Raw genomic sequence first — 23,018 nt, 5'->3', positions numbered from 1 at the left:
CTAAATCTTAAAGAAAAAGATTTTTTTAAAGGGTAATATTTAAATTAGCCAATTCACCCCCTCTTGATGTGCCTAGGGATAGTTAAATAATGTTTTAAAATCTCCCAGAACTTTTATAAAGTGATTCGACTATTCCTCCACATCGAGGAGGTGAAAGGGATTCGACTACTCAGCAACACTAAGGAGGTGAAAGAGATTTGACTACTCCACTGCATCGAGGAAATAAAAGGGATTTGGCTTCTCCGCTACACCGAGGAGGTCAAAGTGTTTTTTAAGGGTGTATCCACCATGCTATGGGGGAAAAATGAGAGTCACTAAGTTTTTTAGTGTAATTATCCGAGTAGAGGACTCCAAGGAGTGAACGTAGATCAAGGTTGACTGATCCACTATAAATCTCTGATGTATTCGTTCTTGGTTCTTTGCTTTTATTTTTTGATACTTTATTTATTGTATTTTATTTATTACTAAATCTATGATTTGTGAACTTCACTTTACATTAGAAGTATATTTTGATTTTTGTCCAAAAGAAAAAAAAATAAAAAAGATAAAAATATTTTTCTTTTCAAGTTTCTTTTATAAAAATCAAAACAAAGGTTGTTATGAATCGGTGTTGTCATATTATTTTTCCACTAAATCATAATCTTGAAAAGAGGATAAATTTATAAGAAATTTTTTTAAAACACCAATTCACGCCCCCTCTTGTGTGCTCTTGTAGTTCAAGTCGGTATAACAGCCTATATTTAAACTTTCAAACTCTTCATATGTTCACTTTCAATTTTTTAGATAAATTCATAAGTTTTCTCTCTTACAAGGATAATTTATTTAGCTATTCATTCATAATTTTCTTTTATCATTTTAATAATTTATGATTCATAGTATATAAATAATGGCACATGACATTATTGACATAATATATTAAGTTATAATTTAAGAATTTTTGTGTGATTCATTATTTTTGCTCAAAGCTATGTATGTTAAAAGTAGTAACTACATCATATCATATGACTTCATGTTTACATCTAAATTATGTAAGATCCTTTAAATGTTAGTATAATAATACTACAACTTACAAAAAGTTTTTGTAACTTTGATGTTAATGATTTTATTTAATTAGCTTGCTAAACACTTCAAAAAATTAAAGAATCAACAGAAAAATCTTCAGTTATGCATCTAAATGCTTTATAGGAAATAAATTCACTATACCACAACTCATACAAGTCATGATAACTAACTTATAATATTTTATTATGATATTTATTTTATAATATATGCATATGAAATATGATAAAATTATTATTATTAAGAATTATTAAACATTACCTCCATAATATTAAAATTTATTTCCATAAATGAATTCTACATTCATTAAAGTTGGTTTAAACTTCCTTAAGATCATGCTTCATAATTAAGCCATCTTTGTTTAACTTAGGCATCGTTTGGCTCCCACCGACTTTTTTTTTTTTCGTTTTTAAACGGAGGTGTTAGAACGGAGAAGCAGATTTTTTATCCTTCTCAAATCGGCAAAAAAAGGGCGGTGTGGCAAACAAAAGTTTTAAAACGCCGTCTAAACAAACAGTTAAATTATAAAATTTTCACCGATCCAAACTGAAAACGACGAAATTATGGTAAATCAAACGGGCCCTTAGTACTCTTGATGAAGGTAACGACTTTGCCATGTTATAGTAACCTTTAAAATAATAAATGAGTGTTAAATAATTAAGCTTCCCAATGAAGGTTCCTGTAGCATACAACTATTGCCTAATATACCTTAAGGTTTATTCAATTCAGATGAGCCTACCTTCATCCTAGATAATCAAATTAGATATATTAAATGCTACCAAGAAAATATATAGTGACATTTTCATAACTATGTTTGCACTTAATGATGTGATATTCCTTTGAGCTAATTTCAATCCAAGTTGATGAAGTTGGGTACACTTTATATTCGTTAGTGACATCCTTGCTCTTATGAGCCACAAAATATCGTTGTAGACCTTTTTACACTCAAAACAAATTTTGGGCTCCACTTTGCATGGATATTTTCTTAAATATAGAATCTTGTTAGCTTATTCAAAATATCTTACATAAGGGAACTCATGATTGTTAATCTAACTCCCCAAATGAGGTTGCCATCCAATCACTTAATGTTGATAGATTGGGTCCACCAAGACCTAAGAAGATAAAATCATGAAATTTTGCTAGGCTTTTTCATCCATCCCATCCATTCCACAGATATATAAATATAACATTAAATCACTAATCTGTAACATAGTGTCATTCTAAACCTAGAATATTCCTAATCATTAGGATCATAATATAATTAACCAATGAGACTTGTGCCAATAGGAAAGCTATTAGAATTATATGTAACCTTAATTATCAACCTTAGCTAATTAAGGGGAGGTCACTTGAACTATATAGGGGCACTTGGTAACTAGCAAAATTGAGTGCTATGGTGAGATCTTATTGATTATGAGGTTTTGGTGATGAGGTCAGCACTTAGATGCTTTTAATGTGACTAATATGAGATTTGGAGGAGTTATTTTGGATTGGGTGAGAGGTATGAGTTTAAAGGGTAATTATTTTGTAGCCATGGGATGGTGGGAGAGCTCAAGTGTGGGTAATTTGGAAGGAGGTTAAGATGGGGTAGTTTGTTTATGATAAGCCAAATATTTTTTAGGGTGTTTAAAGCCCTATGGATGGAAATGAAACTCAAGAGAAATGATGCTTTTGATTTGCATGCAGGAACTAATTCCATATTGGATGCTTCCATGATTGAACGGGTAGATGATGAAGTAGGGGTGTAGGAATGAGATTGGGAAGTTGCTGGAGAACCCTGAAATGAGAGCTTGATAGATTGAGGGTTTGTATAAGAAAGAAAAAAATAATAGAGGATGATGCATATAGATGGAGATGCAGAAAGTTAAATAGCGTAACACATACTCAAACATCACCAAAGTATTGAGGTAGTCTTTAGTCACCAAGTTTCTAACTAAAATTTGATCCTCAAACCAACATAAAAAACAAATAAACCTCAAAAAATTGAATTCATTAAAAATCATCACACAACATTCTTTTTTTCACATTTTTAGACATTATATCACAAATATGAAAACTCCAAAGGCATGTGATGGAGGTAGGTAATTCTAAAAGGTGGTGAAAGTGGGGGAAAATGGTTCCTTAATTTTATGAGGAGGTGGAGTAATGATTGGAATAGTTTACACACTTTGAACTCGAATTATTTCAGGATGTTCATTACATGGAGCAACTAATAACAGATGTGCCTTGCATGGTTTCTTACATGAAGAAGTCAATCTCATCATTACCTTGCTTGCAGATTCATCAAGAATCATATCCATGCAATTAGCTTGCTTTTGGCTTTGATATGGCCCACTACCTGATGATGTTCATGAACTCATCAAGTACTAATGCTACTTTAATCATAATGTACAACAATAATTCAACACTAAGAATTACAATAATTATAAAAATAAAATGAAATGAGCATAAAAATATCTAGAATTTGTCTTGATAAATTGCATCACCAATTATTAGTTTGTCTTTGTATCTCTATGCTGCTCAACTATCTTTTTTGATTGCCTAAAAAGGGCAAGAGAAAAAAAAAATAATGCAATGAGCTTATGAGTTTCATTCGGAGCCCACATCAACTTTACTCAGTTTTAATAAGAGCAATTATTAACCTTCTTATCTCAATCCTTCATGTACTATCTCTTTTCTCTCTCAAATATTATTTTCTATCAACATCATTCTTGCTTATTAATACATTTTGAACAAAATTATGCCATCCATCAAAAAGTTACACAAAAAATACATTCACATAAGCTCTAAATGAGTAAAACCAATAGATACCATTCATAGCAAAAGTGGATGATAGTAGCATAGACTTGATTGGTCTATCTATGTAAATTGATTTCATAGAAATTTTTTTTGACAAATTTTCTTAGAGTATAAGATAAAGTAATCTACACCCACTCTCTTCATATTTATATTTTTTAGCAATATTCTATTTAGCTATAGATATTATCTTTATATCTGCAATTGTAATATATATATTCACTTATATATAATACTAGCCTCTATAAAGTAGGAGTAATTAAATATTAATGTTTTAAAGAAAGAGATAATTTATGTGGTTCATAAAAAAATATATGATTATTTTAATTTTTATAATAAAAAAACCTTAAAAAAATGCAAAAAACAGACATCTTTGATTCTGAAATCTCAATTACTTCTTAGATTTTAATAATTTGTTTGTATCACATACTAATACGCATATTTAATAAATTATTTTAAAAACTTAAAATAGTTGGTCGGGAATGGAGAAATAGCCAGGGAGTTTGGAAAAGAGCCGAAGACAAGCCTTAAAGAAGAACTTTTATTTTATCTAGTGAACGTACGCTCCTCTACGTTCGGTTTAGGCAAAAAAAGCGTCTGTACCGAGTACCGAGTACCGAGTACCGAGTTGTAACGAGTTTTTTAAAAAAAACTCGGTACAGACACTTTTTTTTCTAAACCAAACGTAGAGAAGCATACGTTCATTCACTGGATGTAATAAAAGTTCCTTAAAGAAGCATCCCTTTACTTTTTTTTTTTTTTTCTTGCCACTGTCCTTCGTTGCTGGGTTTTCGTCGTTTCCTCTTGGCGACGGATGGCCGAGGAGGAATAGTCGAGTAGAAATCTTCAGTCGCCGTCTTCATAAAGCGGCTTATCGGATCTTGCCGATTTCCAGATCTGTGGTGGTTGTAAGGTGTGATTAATTTGTACGATCGTCTATTTTTTCGTTGGATTTAGCAATTTGCGACTTGTGTTTCAGATGACCCCTCTGAAAGTTGATCGATGGTGATTTAACTTCTGTATATCTACTCTTCATGAGGATAAAATGATGATTTGCTGCTGTCTAGTGTCTTTTCGGTTTGCAGATAATTCTTTTTTTGTGGTCTGGTGATGTCTTTAGTGTTCTACTTTTTTTTTTAGTATTTAAAAATATTAAAATGATGGGTTTTTAAGATAAATCAGGTCTAGGATGACCAGATGTTCGGAGATGGGCCAGTCTTCTCTTTATGGTTTCCGAAGTCATTGAAACATATTCTTTTGTCTGATAAGGTCATCTAAGTCTTATGTTTGGGAAAAGTTTTTTTGTTTTTTGTCTATGACGGCTTTAGAGAAATTTTGTTGTTTACGAAGCTAGGAAGCCTGATTTTAGTTTGAATCAGCGCATCCTAATGGGTTTTCAGTAGTTTTTGCTTACGATACCTTTTCTGTTTTGAATGGTTGAGTTTGTACTTCTGACTTTGTTTATTTCGTATCAAGACATGTAGGTCTTGAAATAAACGTATGATTATAATTTTCATCAAAACAGTATATCTGAAAGGCTTGTAGTTAAAATTATGCGGGTCTTGTTGGATATGGAAAGTTATGGAAAGTTATTGCTAAAGTGTTAAAGCTTTGTTATTCTTCTTATATGAAGTAGAAGCATGTGATCTATTCCTCCGTAAGTAAGTTCTATTGATGTTTGTGGAATATGCCAACAAGTCTTCTTGGATTGATACTAAAAATAAAGTTATTTGGACATATGGAAAGCCAGTCCAGATTTCAGCTTCTAAACAATGGCTTTGATATCCATGCATTCTTGTATTAGTGGATTCCTTTTGGGTAAATTTTAGCCTACTATAATATTGATATTCTCAATTTCTTATGAAGAAAAACCTTCAGTTCTTCATCAATAAGAATACCAAGAGTGATACATTGCTATATAAATGGATTGGTGAGTTCTAATAATGTAGAAATATGTAGGTATTTGGTTTTTTTGAGTTCTTTTCTTAGACTATGAGTTCTAGCTGACAAATGGATGATGGAAAGCTTACAGTAATATAGGTTGGACAATTAAACTCGATATGTGCTTGTTTGTAGTTCTCACCTAGTGCATGTGAACATGGTTCATCTGTAGATCAACGCATAGTACTGCTATAAGTAATGCTATACTTTTACATAATGAATAGAATAACAACCTATTAGACTTGGTAGATGAGGACATGAGTCATATCTAAGTGGTTGGCATAAAAAAACGATAGCTACTTGTGTTTTGCGTATAGCTAAAAATTGTGGAAGTGGGTTACTAATTATGATGCAGTTGGTAGCCTAATTAATCAACTAACTAGATTGGGTGTAGAATAAGCAGGGAAATTGAGGAAAGTATTTAGAAGATGAGGGGCTTAAAAATATGATTGGATAATAGTTGAATGTATTGTATTTCAGTTAAGTTAATATGAAATTGATCTCGATCAAGGGATATAATATTTTGTGATATGTCTGATCTAGTATGTCAACGACAAATGATGATTTATGTGCTACTAGATGTTGATGATGGAAATGGATAGGGAGCATTTGATGTTTAGATTGGAAAAGTGGGAAATAGTAACTTCTAAGTTAATTTATCCTAGTAATGGGCAAGAACAAAGACCTTAGCAATCAAGCTAAGTATTTTATGTATATCTTATATAGCTTAGATGTGCATGATGCAAAATATCTTCATTACAATGATTTGGAAGGAAACACTCATGATAAAATAGGGAAGTTGAAGTGAGATGTGGTGCAACTAAGAGTCGGAAAAAGACATCTAAGATCATTGTTGCTATTAATGTGAAAACCCTACGATTATTAAGTTGTAGGCCAATGCTAATCAATGTTTAAAATTACACCATTAGGTGTTGAGGCATTCTTCATTCATGAGGTGAGGTGTAAGCCTCAAAGTGTAAGCCTCAAAATCAAAAAATTGCATAAAGTGAAAATGAATGTTAAAAATTATTTTTTTGTATAATAGCCAATTAATATGTCAAAAAATGACATATTAACATTCTATTGAACTATGAAGTAATAGATTGATATACATATGGAATAAAAAATTGCATAAGACACAAATTGGCAAGTAATAAATTGCATTAAATAGAATTAAAATGGAAACATCATAATACCAAAACAATATAAAATAAAAGAATTGTATAAAAGTATCATATAACATCAAGTTTAACTCAAAATTCTTTCTTTCCCATTCTATTCTCATCCACATTTCATTCCTAAAGAAAATAATAATAGTGTGATAACATAAGTTATTTGTGATGTCATCATTGAGGGAGTTTTTATTTGAGTTGTAGTCGCAATTAATTGCTGTCTTCCCTACCTCATCACCTATGGAGTCAAATGCCTCCCAATAAATTCAGATGGTCTTACCTCCATTTCATCATCCACATACTATTCATTATCTGATGTCATGTCCCTACAAATCAAAGGGTCATCATCATCCTTTAATCATTTCTTCTTCAAGTTTCTATCTTCGAGTCTCTTGTTGTATATGATGTATGCTAAGGAATTCATCTTTAGGGTTGCCAAACGGTTTCTTCTCTTTGTATGCACTTGATTATACGTTCTTCAATTGCATTTATTTCTAGATGAAGAGCACGTTAATAAAAAAATTTTAACATCAAAATATTGTAGGGCTGAAGTGCTGTTACCAAAGTAGAAGAAGAAGAAGAGGAACAAGCTCGCAAGCTTTTCCCAAAACCCTCAGGTTTTATCTTCCAAAAATCACATTTATCACTTTTTAAAACAATCACAAACCAACTCATATTTATAGACAAGAGAGGATAAACCAAACAACCACTTCATTGATTTTCCACATGAACCCAAGCATCACAAACCACGGAAAAGCCCCCCAACACTCACGGGAAACAACCCAGCCAGGGACCCGAAGAGGCAGCCGCGGAAACAAAAGAGGCCCGCACAGAACCGAAGCACCAAAGACACGGAAAGGCCACCCAGCACAGAAAACAAATAGCCAACCGTGGAAACCAAGGAGCCAAGGCACGGAAACAGCCAACCGTGGAATCCAAGGAGCCAAGGCACGGGAACCCAAGAGCCAACCACGGGAAACAAATAGACAAGGGGAAGGAGAAGAGACAAAAAATAATGAGCTACTAATAAATTAATAAGTGAACTAAAAACATAGCTGATAATGAGCTAACTCTTAGTTTAAAAAATGAACTAAAAACCAGCTCATAATGAGCTAAATTCCAACCCAAAAATTAATGAGCTAGCAAGCTCCAGGGAAGTCAAAACCAAATTTTTTTGGGTTTGATTTGACCCCCTTTGTCTACATCAGACTCCCCTTCTTGAGAACTCATCTTCTGATGAGTTAGCTTTTGTTCTGAAGGCGTTGCATCAAGAGACACCAAGGCTTGAGATTGCTCACTTGACACCAAGACTCAAATGACAACATGACTCAAAACAAAATTTACATGATAACTAACATGACATTAAGACACACACGACTCATAAACCTAGGACTTCCTAACTTGCTCTGATACCAAATTGGTGCAATCAAATACCCAAATTTTTGATCATAAAAACAACTTTTTCTAAATAATAGAAGGACACAAAAAATACTCAAAAGGACACAAATACTATAAGCCACAACTTTATATAATAAAATAAAAGACTTATAAACTTTGACTTCAACACAAACACCTAAAGAAGCTTTTCATTTGTTGAGAAGAAGGATACATGTGGGGTGTAAACTTGCGGAGAGAAGAAAGAGATTATAAGACAAGACGAAGGGTGGAGAAGCTCGCAAGCCTTCCAAAGAAGTAGAAGAAGAAGAAGAAGAGGAACAAGCTCGCAAGCTTTTCCAAAAACTCTCAGGTTTTATCTTCCAAAAATCACATTTATCACTTTTTAAAACAGTCACAAACCAACTCATATTTATAAACAAGAGAGGAGAAACCAAACAACCACTTCATTGATTTTCCACAGGAACTCAAGCATCACAAACCACGGAAAAGCCCCCCAACACTCACGGGAAACAACCCAGCTAGGGACCCGAAGAGGCAGCCGCGGAAACCAAAGAGGCCCGCATAGAACCGAGGCACCAAAGACACGGAAAGGCCACCCAGCATAGAAAACAAATAGCCAACCATGGAAACCAAGGAGCCAAGGCACGGAAATAACCAACCGTGGAATCCAAGGAGCCAAGGCACGGGAACCCAAGAGCCAACCACGGGAAATGAATAGACAAGGGGGGGGAGAAGAGACAAAAAATAATGATCTACTAATAAATTAATAAGTGAACTAAAAACATAGCTCATAATGAGCTAACTCTTAGTTCAAAAAATGAACTAAAAACCAGCTCATAATGAGCTAAATTCCAGCCCAAAAATTAATGAGCTAGCAAGCTCAAGGGAAGTCGAAACCAAAATTTTTTGGGTTTGATTTGACCCCCCCTTTGTCTACATCACATAACCCCCCCTTTGTCTACATCACATGTAATGTTTAGTTCTAATAAAAAAAAAAAAAAAACTCATTTTCAGCTTTTGAAGAATATAATCTATTCCTCAAATCAATACCAAAAATTTCCTCATTTCTTGGCTCCTTAAGTCCTAACACACCTTTCTTTCAAGCTCCTACTTGGGAGGATTGTGAGGTGCTATTAACCTCGCTTTACTGTCTAAGTGAGCCGTAGGATGGAATTATTAAAAAATGACTACCAAAAAGAGTTGGGAAGGGTAAGAAATAAAACATACATTTCTTTATCATAGTTGTGGATATTATGATAACTGATAGACAAGGTTTGAAATTGTGCAATCAATAATTTATGTGTTTTTTTCCATGAAGCAAGGCATAAGCCTCAAAGCATTTTGATGCTGAAGCTTCAGAATTAATTAAATTAATAAAAATATGAAATATTAAGTAATATATTAGCATCAAAGTAGGATATTAAAATTTATACAAGTATGATCATAAAAATTCAAAGGCCTTTAAAATTTATACAAGGCTACAACCAATGCTAGATAAATAGTATCTCCCATTTACAATTCAATATAAACATTAAATCTAATGTTACAATTTATGAATTTCAAAATTCCCATGCTCATCACTTAAAGGATCTTAATTAAAATCATCATTATAGTTAATTTTTTTTCTCTGCCCTCATACTAAAACTAAAATTGTGGGTTTCCAACAACTAGAGGGGAGGCATTGGAGAAGCAATAGTGGTCATGAAATAGCGATGACATAGTATTGCAAGTACGGGTGTAAGGGTTTTATGGTGTGTGATTGTGAGTTCGAGGTTTATGTATAATAAATATATTTAATTATATATAAAAAATTTATAATTTAAAGTTACCTAGACTGTAATTTTGGAGTACTGCGCTTCTTCAAAATTGCATTAAAATTGCACTAAGGCCACTATGGCCCGCCTTTAGGCACGTCTCACACCCAACTAAGGCCTAAGCGTCATATGGCAAGTGTAAGGTATATGACCCATTGCCTTTTTTTTTCAAATTGCGTTGAAGAGAGCCTTGAGGTGATCCTCTAATTGCATAATTTTAAACCATGCTGATGATTAATGTTTGTTGTTTTTTATTTAGCTTTATAATATGTAATTTAACATCAATAAACACTTTTTATAAATTCTTATTAGTTGATGAAGCAAAATTTTAAAATAAATCTAGGATATACAAAGATACTTATGTTATGAGTTTTAAGAAAACTAAATATCAATTCCTTGTGGAGAAAAAACTAAAGGAATTCATACTTAACTTCTAATTCTTGATGTAGGGTTTGCTATAATTTTTTTAAAGAATAATAAAAGAACTAGAAAATGATATGAGCACAACAAGGGCAATTATTAAAAATTGTCCGAGAAAAAAGAAGGAAAATAAATCATGGCGCTAATTTAAAGCCTGCATAATTCTTGAGAGTGTTCATAAATTTTTTTCTGTTCCTACCTTGTTTGGTAATAGGATATGAACTTTCTATCCACTAGAGTGTCTGCATTGTAAGTGCTCTCATCTAAATTATAAGATTGTTGAGGATCATGTTCATTTATGGCTTCACAAATTAGTAGAAGACGAGATTTTTCAAGAATAAGGAGGTCGACATCAATGATATTACTTTTAGATGATTCAATGAAAAGCTTTATGGGGCAAGCATGGGCATGCACAATAATCTCTTCTTCCAAAGGAGATTATAATGTTGTTTTCAAGTTTTGAATGCAAACTTGATATGATGATGGTGGAGCAACCACCATTGTGATAGGATGTTGGTTGTGAACATTGGTTTGTTCTTCTTATGCGTGATGGTTAGATTTTATCATATTTTAAACATTCAGAGATTATATGTCTAAAAAAATTATAAGAAGAACAATAGGATTGTATGCCTTCAAATTCAATAATCTGCCATTATCCATTAGATGAGGAGCCAATCCATGCATCATTTTCAAATTTAAAGTAACATCCATTCAACCAAAACTATGACAACAAAAGGCTTAGAAAAATGAGCTGTAGTAGCATCCACTTGCAAAGATTTGTCATATATGGAACACAGGAAGTATAAAGTTGATTGATTGAATTAATGTAGACAAAGTTGAGAGAATGTAACATAAATGGGAGTGATAGGTCGCTCTATAGAAGTCAAAATGTGGAAACCATTTTAACATATGTAACAAATAGTCACTAACATATTAGGATCATTGAGAGAAAAGTTTGGTATGATCTGTTTCTAAGGATAATCTTATAATGATATGATGAATGATTAATGAACCTAATGGAATAGTCATTATCCAAGTGTACTCTTTCATGAATGTGCGAATAACCTCTAGGCTTGGGCGACCCAATGAGAATTTATCCCATAGTAGAATACGAGAGGAACCTATCAAGCAACTAGATTCATATTAAGTAAAAATTAGTATAGACATGCTTTGATATGTGGATGACTACTAATGTATAGGAGTGTTTGAATCTTATTTAAAAAATAAAAAAGAAGTACTTTGATGGAAAGGAGTATATCTTGAATCATTCTACCCATTAATCTTTCCAAAGCAACAAAAAGGGAGAGCAACATGCGGTGTAGTTACGGAATGTGTGAAAGCAGATGGGAGAACCTTCACAGAGGGATAAGCCATTGAAATATATGGTAGTGATGGAGACCAAACTATGGGTTTAACCAAAAACCCAGGAGTAGTCAAATGAGGAAAGGTTATGGGATAAGGTTCCAAATCAGAAGCAAGAATGGTAGTCATGGCACCATCTGGAATCAAAATGATTGAGCACAACTCGTAATGCTAGAAAAGTGCTGAAATTTATGATAGACTAGAAAAAGTAGAAGAAAACAATGAGTGGGCCGCCATAGCTAAAGAAGGAATTGAGCTCAAAAGCCCTAACTGAGTGCATGAAGTGCAGTACTCTAATGCTGAGAGAGGGTGAGAGTGTATTGCAACTACAGTCCTAGTGGTGGAGATGTAAAGCAGTCAAGAGGAAGCATGCGAGTTTGTGTGAGGTCACACGCGGGTGCAATGTTGAGTGATGGAATGCAAAGAAAAACCGTGTATTGTGTGCTACGAGCATGTGCGTGAAGTTGAGTGAAGTTGCTTGTGGTTGCAAGGTGAAATTGTGTGAGTCAAGGGAAGGATTGTGTGCTCTATAGTGCGTTGAATTGATGAGATGGGTAGAAATAGGTTTGATTTTGAAATTTGGTCAGTTGTAGGCTTGTTTATGACCTTAGGTTTAAACTTTTAATAGGGCTTGAATTGTTTTGAATTTTAGTTGCGGTTTGTTATAATTTACCTTAGGTAGGCAACATGATGGAATTTCAGGATTTGGTTGGATTATAAATTTTAAAATTTAAATTTGAATTTGAACTCAAATTTGAACCGTGCTGTTGGTAATTTTGAGGAAGGATGAGTGATTTTTTGCTAGGAGGAACAAGAATATGATGGAAGAGAGTAAAAAAGTAGTACAAAAGCTGTCAATTGTTATTGATGTCAAAAACAAAGTAGAGTGTACTGTTAAGAGATTATAACGGTGAATGGGATGGAAATTGCCTATGAAAAAAACTCTGGGTGATGGGTTTTTGGCAAATCAAGTTAAAGGAAAGAGAAGAGGCCATATTAAAATGTATACTAGCAGATATCAAATTACAAAGTTCTTCAAAAACCCTTTTTCTAGTGAGAAACAAGAAGCAAGTGCCAGACACTGATATCAGATTGTTGAAGGAGAGAAAAAAAATAAGGAAAAGCAGTTTGAAGAAAAAAAGTCAACACACAATATAAGACTATCTGGACTGTCAACCCTAGTTTTTGCTATACACATTAGGAGAATGAAAAAGTCGTGAAGTTCTAAAACTATAGGAGACGTTCACCTGAATGTAATAAGAAAATTGCTCATAGCAACATCCTTAAATTATAGGTGAAAATTTGAAAAATAGATACGATAACCTTAAACTAGATAAGGACATCAAGGTCCTAGTAAATTCAAAAAATCACAGAGTATTATGATTATTATGCCAAAATCTTTGTGAACATGACAACCAAGAAAACAAACTAAGAAATGCATAATATCATGAATCTTGTCCCCATTAGCTATGGTGGATATAAGATATGGGAGGAAAGCTTTAGCAAAAACTAGGAAGGGCTAGAAAAGGTTAGTTATCCTATAGAGCTTGGAGAGACATGGGTTGATGATGATTTTGAGTATTAATATATGAGCTTTGCATGATGTCCAACTGAACTAATATGACCTAAAATAGACTTACACAAAGTTTCTTGTCGGTTTTATATATTCTGTGGACTGCTGGCTTTGTGAAACTTGTTGGTTTACCAAATTTCACTGGGGCTAAGCCTTAGGTAAATAACTACTCAAAGGTCTAGAAGAGACTTGAGGGTGTGAATTGGTCTCGGTCACTTTACTTGCTATTGAGGTTTACAAGGATGAATTGCAACTTGCTTTCGTTAAAGCTTATTTAATAAACAAATACTGTAATCCTTTGCAAATTTGGTACAGGTTACTTGCTAGAAAATAAAGCTTTTACTAGTAAGTAAAGAAAAATGAAGCCAAATTGATAATTCGTTTCTACCAAGCTCATCAATGCAAATTGGGGCTATTTAATGAGAAATGCACGCGACATGATGATGAGTGCTTTACAACCTATCTGTTATTATAATTTTTGCTCATTCTAAACTTTATCATCACTCTTTATTAGTCTCCTCTCTCCGTATTTCTTTCCCTAATATGTTTTAGTATAGGTTGAGTTAAAGCTTTTTAGATCAATTCAATTAGCTGTTGGGTATATATATATAATACTACACTGTCCTCTTGGTTTTAGTTTGCAATAAAAATTTATTGGCTATTTGGGATAACATTCTTTTTTTATTTTTTATTTTTTTAATACTTTATCTTTTATTTTGTTTATATTTTAATATTAAAAAATGTGTTTTATATCCTAAATAGGTGTTTTTATTTTGAGTGCCTATTGCATAAGGTCGTGATGGCTTACATCGATGGCTGTGTGCAACAATAGACGATGTTGGGGGTGATTTTCATTTTTATGAAAATGGAAACAACTAAAAAGCACATAATATTTGTTTCTAGCATTTAAAAAATTACTTGCTTTTTTTTTTAAAACAAAATAAAATTACGAAAATTGAGAATAATCCCAAATGCTCTTTAAGCTTTTTCTAGAACAGTTCAGCAGGGTATTAAATAAATTGCTCAACATACGAGTTTTAGTGCCTCTCCAATGGTGTGAATATGATTCGTGTTTTTAGGGTTTGTTTACTTTGGAGCAATGGTGTGAAGTGAAATCGTGCTGAAGAATGTTACATATTTGGAGGTAGGCAATACATCCATTCTCATTACATCCTAATTATGATCACTTTTATCATTAGAAGTAGTGTTTGATGTAATTACGTCTATTAGTGCAATCCTTCTTTAAGATTTGTGAATTTTTGATGCATGTCTTGATGCATTGAGTAAATGAAGTTATGAGCACTGTTCATAACTACATTGTATGGACATAAATGTTAGAGAATTTTAGTTATGGAAAGAAAAGTTCACAGTGATTATCTTAAATGGATCTGATTAGGACACTAGATAAATTATTTTAGGAATTATAACATGGTAGGTATTGGATCTGTTCATTCAAGAAATAGTTAAAAGAAATTATCTATGGTAATTGTGCTAGCATTATTAAGATCTTGAAGTTAAAGAAATTGAGAAGAGGAAAAAGACAAAAGGAAATGATGCTAAAACTGTTGTGACTTAAAGTCACTATAAGCTATTTCTAAGATGTCTTTATTGTTTACTGTACATCTGTATTTATAGTGCTCAAGTGTGTACATGTGTGGCTATGATTTATTTCTTCTATGTACTGGTGGACGGAGCTGATGGTAAGCATGTGGTTTGTTGTAAGTCGGCTAAGTTCGTTTGTACTTTTTATCCCCCCTCAAGGTGATGGTTTCCGTGAACCTTCAGCTTGGCTCGAAGCAAATAAAATATGGGAGTAGAAAGATGTTTGTGAAGATGTCGGCGATATGGTCCTGGGTGCTAATCAGTTGAACTTGAATGATGTTCGAGTGAATCTGGTGTCGTATGAAGCGATGATCGATCTCGATGTGTTTCGTCCTAGCGTGGAACACTGGATTATTGGCCAAGGCTATGGTAGAAGTGTTGTCGCAATGAAGATCCGTTGGATGCAAAATGGGTATTTTGAAATCTTGTAGTAGTTGTCGTTGCTAGATGATATCTGTGATAGCCGCTGCCAATGCTCAGTATTCTACCTCCGTGGATGATCTTGCCACGGTATGTTGTTTCTTGACGCTCCACGAGATCGGTGTGGTCCCGAGAAATGAACAATAGCTTGAGGTAGATCTCTTTGTTTCTGTGTTGCTTGCCCAGTCTGCGTCTGAGTTTGAATGTAGTTGAAGTGGTCCCGACGAGATTGGTATGTCGTAGTCTGTTATGCCTTTGATGTACCTGAGTAGCCTCTTGAGAAGGTATGCATGATATGGTTGTGGGTTGTGCATGTGCTGACAAAGGAGATTTACATGAAATGCAATGTCGGGTCGTGTTATGATTAGGTATTGAAGAGATTCTGTTATTTGTCTATATGTGTATGGGTCTGTGAGAATGGGGTCAGGTGTTATTTGTTGTGGTGGTTTGGTGCATGATGGGTTGGAGAGAGGTTTGCATGTATTGAGTCTTGTACTTTGAAGTAGTGATTTGGCGTATTGAGTTTGAGATAGAAAAAGTGAGTTTTTATGGGTGGTGATGTTGATGCCAAGAAAATTATTGGTTGTGCCTAAATGTTTCATAGAAAAGGTGCTATGCAATTTCAATATGATGCTGGAGATGAGAGATGAGTTGTTACCTGTGAGTAAAATGTCGTCAACATATGTTAGTATGTACACCTGGGTGTCGTCTTGCGAGAGTATGAGTAATGAGGGATCAGCTTTGCTTGGTTGAAATCCTATTTGTTTTAGGAATATTGAGAAGATTGTAAACCATTGTCTTGATGCCTGTTTAAGACCATAAATTGCCTTGTGAAGAAGGCAGACATGGTCTGGATGTTGATTGTCTTCATAGCCCTGAGGTTGTCTCATGTATATGGTGTACGTCAGTTTGCCGTGTAAGAAAGCATTAGCCACATCTAACTGTTGTACTTCCCAATTCTTGTTAAAGCAATGGTGAGTAATATCCGAATGGTTTGGAATTTGGCCACTGGACTGAAAGTTTCCAGATAATTAATCTCATATTGTTGTTTGTCCCTGAGCTACTAGTCGTGCCTTGAATCTGGCAATTGAGCCATCATAATGGAGTTTGGTTTTGTATGTCCATTTGCATCCAAGGATGGGGGTATTTTTCGGTGGTGGAACCAGAGACCAAGTTGCTTGCTGTTGCAATGCAACGAATTCTGTTGCCATTGCTTGTCTACAGTGTTGATATTTGGATGCCTCTTGATATGTAATTGGATTTGGGTTTGGGTTTTGTTGGGCGTGAGAGTGTTGGTGTAATAGGTTTAGGATTGTTTTTGGTTTAATAGATCCTGTTTTGAATCTTGTTATCATCGGGTGTGTGTTGCAATGGGTGGTGGTATAGGTGATCGGGGTGTGGGGGAGGCTGTGTTGTTGGTGTTTGCTAAGGTTGGTATATTTGATGTGGTTGGAGTATGAGTGGTGGGATAGGTTTCGGGAGGGGTAATGTGTATGGCTATGGTGGGTTGGGTGGTGGGTGTAAGAAGAAATGGGTTGTTTGGGACGGTGGGTTGTGGTGATGAGGGTATGTTGGTTTGAGCAAATGGAAATGTGTTTTCATGAAAGGTTACATGTTGTGAGATGGTTATGTGATTGCTAGTTGGGTTTAGACATTTGTATCCTTTGTGGGATGTCGAATATCCTATAAAAATGCACGATGTAGCTCTTGGGGCCAATTTGTGTTTGTTGTGTGGGGGAATCCAGGGGAAGCACTCACATCCAAAAGTTCTTAGTATGGAGTAGTCAGGGATTTTGTGATATAGCAGCTGAAATGGAGTACTGTTGTGAGTCGTATGAGATGGCATCCGGTTGATTAGATATGAGGTAGTGAGTACTGCGTCTGGCCAGTATGAGTATGGTACAGATGTTGTGTTTAACAAAGTTCTTGTTGTTTCAATGAGGTGTCTGTGCTTTCTTTCGATTATACCATTCTATTTTGGGGTGTAGGGACATGATATTTGGTGTATAATCCCCTGTTTTTGTAAGTATGTTTGTAATGTTTAGTTTACATATTCTATTCCCCCGTTTGATCTAAATTGTTTGAGTTTATGTGGGATTTGTTTTTCTATCCTTTTATGGAATATGGTAAAGATTGATGGCACTTCTGACTTGCATTTCATGGGAAAAATCCATATAAACCGAGAGAAATCGTCTATGAAAATGACGTAATAACGAAATCTTTGATATGATGTGATTGGGGCTGGACCCCATACATCTGAGTGAATAAGTTCTAATGGGAATTTAGAATGGGAAACATAAATAGGAAATTTCAAGTTATGGCCTTTAGCGACCTTACAAGCAGTACATAAAACAAAGGATGTGGGTATTTTTAGTTGGTGGTTGGTGTTGGAGATGATTGCTATGGTTCGAATGTGGGGATATCCAAATCTGTTGTGCCATGTGGTTGCAGCTTGGTGATAGGAGAGAGGGCTGATCGATGTATGCGTGGGGAGGTTGGGATTGGGTAGAGTCCATTACGGCTTGGACCCTGAAGCAGAGTTTGTTTGTCTTGATATCCTTGACAATGAAACCAGAAGCATCAAATGAAATGGTAATGTTATTGTCTTTGGTTTGATGATAAATGGAAAGAAGGTTGTGAGAGAGATTTGGGATGTGAAGGAGTTGGGATAATTGGAACTTACGGTTGGGGGTTGGGAGAAGCCCAGCTCCTGTGTGGGCTATGGGAAGTGTGCTGCCATATCCAATTTGTATGGTGTCTGTTCCATTGTATGGTATGGGATCACCTAACGTGAGACTGTTAATATCATTTGTGAGATGAGATGTGGCGCCTGAATCCAGATAGCAGTCCGGGTTGGGATTGTCATTAGTGGCTGTAAGAGCTGTGTTGCCTTTTTGTGGTGGCGGAATGTAATTGATGTTGAATCTGTGCCAACAATTCGTGGCCGAATGTCCCTTCTTGTTGCAGATTTGACACTGCTGTGCTGGTTGAGTGTTTGGTCGAGCATTCTGGAAATTGAATCGACCTCTTCATTTTCTTCCTCTACCTCTGTTAGAATATAGTGCTGTATTTTGATCTGGGGGATTGTATTGTCTTGAAGCTTCCGCATTGAGGTTCTGATCGATCAGAACCCATTCGGTGTATTTTGAATTGGTGATTGTAGATCCATCAGTGGATTGCTGAAGAAGGGTTGGTGGAGAAGCATTTGGATCGATGAAACTGGTAAAGCCATTTGCTCGTGGTAGTTTTGTGACTTAGGATTTCCATATGGGGTAGTTATCATTTGATAATTAGGTGGGTACAATTGTTTTAATGTTTGAAATAACAAATTTCAAGGATGCAGGTATGATGGAAGAATCTATGGCTGATTCGGATGCTGAATTTCCAGTTTGGGAAGAAGAAGATTGCGCCATGAAAAATGATAAGATGACTTACCTCCTTAAGATCTTCTGTCTGTACAGAGGACCTGAGCAATGATACCATAAAGAAATTGAGAAGTGGAAAAAGACAGGAAATGATGCTAAAACTTCTGTGACTTAAAGTCACTATAGGCTATTTCTGAGATGTCTTTATTGTTTACTGTGCATCTGTATTTATGGTGCTCAAGTGTATACATGTGTGGCTATGATTTATTTCTTCTGTGTACACATGGACGGAGCTGATGGTAAGCATGTGGTTTGTTGTAAGTCGGCTGAGTTTGTCTGTCCTTTTTAGAAGTCAAATATGCAAAGTAATTTGAGAAAATTTCCTGATTGGAATAAATTTATAACAATTTTAATTGTCTACATTTATGAATCGTGCTTTGGCCTCTTGGTTTATATTTCGGCTTCTATCTTTTGAGGTCATGGGTTCGTGCTTCTACTTCTCTATTCATTTGTTATTTTTTTGGGAAAAAAATCAAGGAGTGTTATCCATTGTCTATTATATCAAAGGGCGTTTGTAACAGGCCTTATGCATCCTTTTATTATATAATATATGGGAACAGGCTATTATATTAAAAAAAAAACTTTTCTTCATGACAGGGGATTAAATTTACTTGCAACAAAATTTCATGAAACTCTCAAGAAATGAACAAAAATGAATTAGTAATTGTGAAATTACTTATTTACTTTACAAAGTGACTTCTTAAGATGAATTAATATGGTTGAACTTCATAATTCTAAAATTTAATATTTACGGGTGTCCAGTGTTTTCATTGTGGCTTCTTTATCCTATCATTTTTTTATTATTCCCAATAAGTTGGTCCCATTCACCCCCCCAACCCCCACTATGGTTTCATCAGTTTTCATCATTTTTGTTCTCTTTTTCTATGCAATCACACTCGGTTTTCTTTATCTCAACAGGTTTCAGAACTCTCTGAATGACCCGATGAGCGGGATTGGAGCAGTGGTTAGGTTTCTTTAGTGGGACGTGGAAGATCTTTAGTTAGCCAATGTGCATTTGGGTCCTCACTAGGGATACCTTAAACATTGACCAGCTTATCCTAAGTTTTTTGGATGAATCTCTTTATTGTGCGACTCTGCCTTGCTATGATTGTATCTTTTTGGATAGATTAAAGATTGTAACCAGCTTCATTGCTGGTCATGAAATCTAATTATGCTTTTTAAATTCTGCTTGAACTTTGTTTATGATCAATGGGGATTTTATTTGGAAGGAAAGGGAACTGTTCAGGCTTCTTGTTGATTTAAAATCATTTTGTTCAATCAGAATTCATATAATTCTTATAAGTGATTGAAAATAAGTTATCATTTTGGTATGATTAACATCATCTTTCTTTCAAAAAACTAATGCAACTTATGAAAAATACAAAATAATTAATGCTATGAGTATACTCCTAGTTAATTTGAAGCTTGTTTTTTTAGTAAATTTGATTAATTTATAGATGAGTAATCAAGATTTCTTGTTTGCCAAAATGGATTTCCTTTAAACAATATGCCGGTCTTCATTGAGGAAGAAACAGTATATAAAACCGTTAATTGTTATTTTTGTCTTGTAGTACTTAACGAACAACTTTGTAAGCTTTTTAATAAATATTTGTCTTGTCTTTCTTATCCTTTTGGGTCTTATTGGCTATCTTTCATCAGTTTATGTTTGTCTATACTGGAATTAGCTTTTATGCTTTTTTGAGCCATCGTGTATTCTATAATTAGATTTATTTTAAAAATAGCGTTTTAACACATGTTTTCGTTTTTTACTGCAGGTTGTTCTGTAATTAGTACATCTAGTGTTGGAGGCTCCATAACCTTTTTCTATGCAGTCCTAGGAGGAAATCAGTTATACTCTTGCCTTAAATGCAAAGGCATAGAAACTCTGTTGAATCAATTCCTGAATCTCTTCAAATTGTCTGTGGATCTGATTCAAATAGCGCTGGTATGGATCAATCATTTTTTGGGCGTAGCATGGTTCTAAATTCTGTGGAGACCCCTACCTTAGCGGACTATTTATTATCTCCTAATGATACGGACTTGGATTACCTGAACATGGCCCCTCGAGAAACTGATGGTTTAAATATCTGGAATTCACGTGACCCTGACTCTAGTGCGTATATAACAAACCAAGAAAATCATGGGACTAAAATGGATCATGGCTGGAATACTTCTCTTTCAATTAATTCTGCTGGTGGACGAAGAACAGATGAAAGGCCATGCGAAGGAAATAGAAATCTGTCATTCGACTATGCAGACTTGAATCTTAATAATACTCCTGCTGATGATGGTCAGGCAATCACACAAAGGTTGAATTCAAGTGATGTGAATCCGAGAATGGAGGAAAATGTGCAGGCTGATCCTCATAGCCAGATTATGGAAGTATCGTCATGTGCTTTTGTACTAGAATTCCTTGAACCTGAGCATGTTCCTTACTCAAATTCTAATGTAAGCTCCTCTAGTGGTGTTGGGAAGGTCTCAGAAGATGATGATAGAGCTAGAAGATCAGTTGATAGACAGCGTATGGCTTGTAAGAGGAAAGTCATGGAAGGGGTCAGTGGAGAATCTTCAACTAGTCGTAATATTTCTGCAGAATTGGACATGCCAAGTTCATCGAGGTATCTTCCTGCAGCTACTGGCTTAGAAGTCAATCAGAGTTCAGGTTACAGCACCATGCATGGAGGAGTTTGTTCCGATTGGAATCCAACTTCTGGCATTTCTGGAAATGCTGAAACCTCACAGAGGAATATTCGGGCGAGGCTTAATACTGCATGCCAGCATGATATGTTCCCTTTTCATTCACATTCTGCAATGACTAGTGATAGACTTTCTAGTATCTGGTCATCTGGTGATCCATCTTCTATTCTGAATCCTTTCAATCACTCAGCAGAACAAAGCCAGCCTCACATACTGCTTCCTGGTTTGTCTAGCAGCATTAACAATTCTCCATCTACGTCAAGATTTGGTAGTTCGTCACTTGCAGCCTATCCGCAGCGGAGATTAGTTGCATCTCCCGAGGAAGCAAATATTACAAGCTTACCAAGAAATGGCATTTTTGACCAATCAACATTTCTTACAAGAACTAATGTTAGTCATCTGGGTCAGGATCCACCAAACTGGGATCCACCTAATTCAAGCTTGAGTGTGCCAGGGAATAGAACTAGCAGTAGTTTAGGCGTCATGCCATCGCCAGGATCAATTAGGACACCAAGTGAGATAGTTCCTGCACAGTACCACAGAAACTTTTCTGAGGTTCTATGCAGCTCTTTGTTTCCATCGGGTGGGTCTGAATCTGGATATCAAAGTAATAATTTGTCTTCACGGCAATCTGGTCGTTCTGCTTCAATACAGGAGCCTGATCAATTATCCAGAACTGTACGCCAAGGACATTCCCCATTGTATTCAAGGGCAGCAGTTTCTATAGATCGACAACGTGATGGTGTTTCAGGCTTGCCTTTGTCTGCTAGAAGCAGAGATGGGAGAAGCAGGATGATATCTGAGGTATGCTAGATATGTTTATTCTCAAGATTTTTCTGTTTAATATCAAAGCTTCTGCTTTACTAAAAGAATTGGTATCAAAGGTAGAATTTTTGATATCAATATCTAACGATATTACTTTCTTCCTGGTTTCTAATTTCAGAATCTGATTTGTAATTGATACGCCTTGAAATCAGTGAAAAAACAATAATAAAATTGCTTGAAATTGAGAATTGATGGATGATTTTTGTATGCTCCTTGAATGTGAAATCAACGGAAAAAAAAAAAAAAACAACAATAAAAGTGGCAGAAATTGAGAATCGATAGATGATTTTTATATTAGTTCTTCAACACCAAAGCAAGATACGATAATCTATAATTAGGGAGGTCGATCGTCTCTCTCACTCAATCTAGACGCAGCTAGGATGTCCTCAAATAAAGAAAACTATAGCAAAAATCAAATCACATAATTATAAAAAACAACCCAGGTGATCCTAATTAAACTCTATCCAATCCTTCCTCCAAAAAGGCATTTTCATAATTAATTTTCCTCCCCTAA

At 34.9% G+C, this 23,018-nt stretch overlaps 1 protein-coding gene across 4 annotated transcripts; it reads left to right on the top strand.

Moving 5' to 3' along the window:
• Positions 1-4,600: 4,600 nt before the first annotated feature.
• LOC110101814 (probable E3 ubiquitin-protein ligase HIP1) lies at positions 4,601-22,507 on the top strand. 4 transcript variants are annotated; one of them, XM_020829875.2, is made up of 2 exons: positions 4,601-4,768; positions 20,758-22,507. In XM_020829875.2, the coding sequence occupies exon 2, from the start codon at positions 20,849-20,851 to the stop codon at positions 22,490-22,492; it is 1,644 nt and encodes a 547-aa protein (XP_020685534.1). In that variant the 5' UTR covers positions 4,601-4,768; positions 20,758-20,848; the 3' UTR covers positions 22,493-22,507. The 4 variants fall into 4 exon arrangements, with proteins under 4 accessions (XP_020685534.1, XP_020685537.1, XP_020685535.1 ...); XM_020829878.2 differs by lacking the exon at positions 4,601-4,768 and adding an exon at positions 4,838-4,860; XM_020829876.2 differs by lacking the exon at positions 4,601-4,768 and adding an exon at positions 5,102-5,124.
• Positions 22,508-23,018: the final 511 nt, after the last annotated feature.

This window comes from Dendrobium catenatum, unplaced genomic scaffold (genome assembly GCF_001605985.2).
Source record: "Dendrobium catenatum unplaced genomic scaffold, ASM160598v2 fragScaff_scaffold_1366, whole genome shotgun sequence".
Lineage (NCBI taxonomy): Eukaryota > Viridiplantae > Streptophyta > Magnoliopsida > Asparagales > Orchidaceae > Dendrobium > Dendrobium catenatum.
Note: the sequence above shows the minus strand (reverse complement) of the source record. Positions and strands in the feature narration are given on the sequence as shown.